The following is a 3,988-nucleotide window of genomic DNA, read 5'->3' as shown; positions in this document are numbered from 1 at the left end:
AAGTGAATCACATCTCTATATCATTCATTAGCTTTGAATACACATAAGTATGGGCTTCTCTGTTCGCCTCAACCAGCCTTTTAAGTTTGGGAAAAAAGATCTACATACCTTTTGTTGAATCCCATCTTAATGATTTCTAAAGTGAAAGTCTTGCATCTGAAGAAAGCAAAAGGCGAGCAACCTTTCTGTAGAGTGGTTAACCTGCTCTTAAGGCTAAGGGACACTTGCCCCAGAAACTCTTATTGAGCAGAGAATCCATCAGGGAAGAACTGAGAACTTGTGAGCAAGTAGGTCAGAAATGGACATTTAGGTTTGCTATATCCTTCATCGGGCAGCCAAGTACACTTCAATCCTCTGGATTTATTCAAGTCACCACTGGTGGATGTTATTTCTGTACCTTTTCCTCATATCCTGGAATTATTGGCCCTGGAGTTATTTCCACACCGATTTGATTTTAAAAGGTTTGAAGTGACATGTACATCATTGTGTTTCCCTAAACTTCCTGTTCATATACGAGGTCTTCATTAATCCATGCCTGCACCAAGTGTTCCCTAGCATCGGCATGCCACTGATGTTCTTAAGCCTTTATAGTACCTATTTCACTTCCACTGTGAGACAAAAATAGTTTAACTGATCCTATGTAATCACGACAAGAGATTAATTAAAATGCCAAGATAGGAAACAATTTATTATAGAGAGAAGAAAAATTTCTCATCCAAAATATAGAAATCTGTACAACTTTGCCACAATCAATATACATGAACTGTACAAATTTACACCAGTTCATAATTTACCAAATAAAAGATGACTAACAAAGTTCACAAAATAGATGGTGGTTTGTGGAAAAGACTTTTACCCAATTAAGAACAAGGAAATTACAAACCAGACCTCCACTTTCTAAAAATAAGAAGTTTACTCAGTCTTAGAAAACTACAAGCTAGCAAATGTACAGATAGCTGGCTGGTGCTAACACCACAGTTCAGACAGTGTCTTTATATGGTCTTTTCAAAGCCTGTTGCCATGGCAGATTCTGATCACTTGCTACTTTCGAGGCCAATGTAAAGATCTGACCATTTCCCCAGGTCATACTTACTGGTTTATCTTATGTACATTTATACATATTTGTAAGTGCTAGGTAAAAGTCTGAAAAACAAAATTTCCAGTACAATGGTGTTCATAACAGTAAGTCTTGTTACTGAGCTGCCAAAAATGCTAACAATTAATAAATGTAATAGTGCAAATTTACTCTGCAAGATCTACTGCAGAGAATCACTTTATAAATACAGATTGGGGTTGAAAATTGGTATAGAAATTAAGATGTCTTGGAGAAACTGACCCTTCCTAGATCATCTTCACTCCCTAGCAAGTTGCAATCATTTTGACTCACAGGCTATTAAATCACTGAAAGGTACTGTCCAAACTATGGCACTGTCACTTTAAAGTATACCACTCTAACGTGCGCCAGATCTTCACAGCTGTGACATGGTTTAAATTCCATAATCCATCCCCAGAGGTGCCCACCCAAAGTAAAAAACAAATTTATCCATCCATTTTAAGGTGATCCATCCACAGACTATATCTTAACCCGATACAGTCATCATATTGTAGCTTTTGGAAGGGCTAGTTCTGCCCAAGAGAAGTTCCTCCTTACAGCTTATTCTGCTGTCTACCATCTGCATGTTGGTGTTATTTTGGCTACCTCCTGCTGGTGCAGCTTCATACAGCACACAGATGGAGCCATCCTCTCCAATACGATAGGACACTTCATACGGGTCAACCCATAGAGTGAGTTCGCTCGGAAGAAGCTGGAACAGTTCCTGACTGCTCAATCCAATCCGCTGTGCTGCCTGTCCAATGAGAGGATCCATTTTGTGGTTGATTCGGATACATCGGTAACCTGATCCCTTGCACGGCTTTTCTGGGAACCAGTGGTGTTTATAATGTTCTATAAAATAAAAAACAAAAAATATTATCCCCTTTAATTCTGTATTCAAAAAGATGTACAGTGATCATCGTTGTCTCGCGACTTTCACACTTCAAGACATTGAGATACTTAAAAATTTAGAATTAAATCCTTAAAGCATTTATTTTTGCTCATTATTTACACAAGCGCAGTGTCCCTTGGGAAGTACTCGTGTACAAAGTTGCTGTTCCGTGCCACCACAAACAGAGAACAATGTTTGCCATCTGAAAGGGTGAAACGCAACTTCCTGGCATTCACAGAAACAAATATTTAAAGAGCGATTACATACACTGCAGAAAAACGCAAGGGCTTCAAAACCCCACAAACCAAGAAGGAACACGGCACCTTTCCAGCATCCTCCCGAGATCACACCCGCGCTTAGTTCCTCACATTCTAAGAACACCCAAAAATAACCAGGGAAGGAGCTGGGCAGCGTTTGCCGCCTGACTCAAGCTGCCTTTCACCACCGCTCTTCCACGGCGAGATACCAATGACTCCAGTTACCTCAGGAGTTTTATCCCACCCAAAGCCCTCCCTCCCGGTCTGGGGCTACTGGTAGCCTCCACCTCTAGACTGGGGACCAGAAAATCCGCCGGGAGCAAAGCAGCCAGCCCTCGGTGTTTGATCCCAGGCGGGGTTTGCCGGGCAGCTGCTGCGAGATGTTTCCAGAGGAAAGGGGACCTGCGACTCACCACCGAGTTTTACTCGACAGAAAACCACCCAGCTCCGGAGCTTTTTTCCCGCCGGGCGGTTCGGGCCCTCGGAGCGGAGCCCGGGCTGCTCCGAGAGCTTTGTCTGCCGAGCCGGGGTGAGGGGGGCTGCCCGCACGAGGCCCGAGCCCCTTTTGTTTACAGCCCGCTCCCACCCGTCGCCGGGGGGGGCGGGGGCGAAGGGGCCAGCCACGGCCGCGGAGCCCCGCTCGCCCCCCGCACCCGCCCCGCGGTGGCTCCAGCCCCTCGAATGGGGCCGCTCTCCCCCTCCACCGGCCGCTGCCCGCTCGCCCCCGGCGGCCCCAGGGCGGAGGGGGCAGCGCGAACCCCCCCGGGCCGGAGCGGGGGAGCGGCTCCCGCCGCGCCCGCGCCGCCCTCACCTGCTAGCAGCTCCTGCAGGCTCTGGCTGAAGGTCTGCAGCTGCCGCTCGTTCATCAGCCCCTTGGTCCGCAGGAACTTGGAGATGAAGCCCACGGCCGCGGCGATCTCGCGTATCATGCTGGCCCGCGTGTACAGAGCCGGATGCATGGAGGCGGCGGCGGGCGGCAGCCAGCTCTCCGGGGCGGCCGGCGCTGGGACGGGACGGGCCGGGGCGCAGAGCGGGGTGGGGGGGGGCGAGCGGTGCGGAGCGGGACGGGCCGGGCGCGGCTCTAACGGGGAGCGGAGCGGGCGACGGAGCCCAGATCACATCGCGGGGGCGACAGCCTCCTCCTCCTCTTCCCGCGGCAGGGGGGCGGCGGCGGCGGCAGCAGCGGCCGCAGCAGCGCTCCCCGCATCTCCTGCTGCGACTGGCGAAGGGAGCTACCCGCCGACCGCCGCGTCTTATAGCCCGCCGCGGGCGGAAGTGGCGTCGCGGCGCTGGGGGCGGGCCGCCGCCAATCCAGCGATCGCACCACGGTGACGGCGCGCGGCGGGGCGGGGCCGGCGGGCGGGGGGGCTGACGTAATCGATGGTAAACAAATAGAGCCGGGGCGCGCGGAGGGTGGGGGGGTGACTGTGCGCGTGTCCGTGGAGTTGCGCGGGGGCCGCCCCCTCGGAGGTCCCGCCTGAGCGCGAGCGGGGTGGGTGCGCGAGGGGGGGGGCCGCCATGTTTGGCGGCCGCGCGCTGTATCTGGGGAGAGCAGAGCCACGTCAGCGGCGGGGGCGGGCGGCCGGGGCGGGCCGCGCCGCGCCGCGCCGGGCGGGGGGAGCGGGAGCGCGCAGGCGGCCGGGCTAGGTTCCCTGCCCTGTCGGCGGGGCAGCCGGGGGTGGGGGGTGTGTGCGCGCGCCGCGGGGCATGCCCGTGCGTGTCCCCTCACGTAGCGCTGGGTGCAGC

General features: G+C 53.4%; 1 protein-coding gene across 1 annotated transcript; it reads right to left on the bottom strand.

Moving 5' to 3' along the window:
* Positions 1-661: 661 nt before the first annotated feature.
* Positions 662-3,283, bottom strand: BTG1 (BTG anti-proliferation factor 1). Its single transcript, XM_075428814.1, has 2 exons — positions 3,054-3,283; positions 662-1,945 (listed from the first exon to the last, which is right to left on the bottom strand). The coding sequence occupies exons 1-2, from the start codon at positions 3,199-3,201 to the stop codon at positions 1,581-1,583; spliced, it is 513 nt and encodes a 170-aa protein (XP_075284929.1). The 5' UTR covers positions 3,202-3,283; the 3' UTR covers positions 662-1,580.
* Between the last annotated feature and the right edge of the window lie 705 nt (positions 3,284-3,988).

This window comes from Opisthocomus hoazin, chromosome 8, assembly GCF_030867145.1.
Source record: "Opisthocomus hoazin isolate bOpiHoa1 chromosome 8, bOpiHoa1.hap1, whole genome shotgun sequence".
In the NCBI taxonomy this organism is placed as follows: Eukaryota; Metazoa; Chordata; class Aves; order Opisthocomiformes; family Opisthocomidae; genus Opisthocomus; species Opisthocomus hoazin.
The sequence above is the reverse complement of the archived record's forward strand: the minus strand, read 5'-3'. Positions and strand labels throughout refer to the sequence as shown.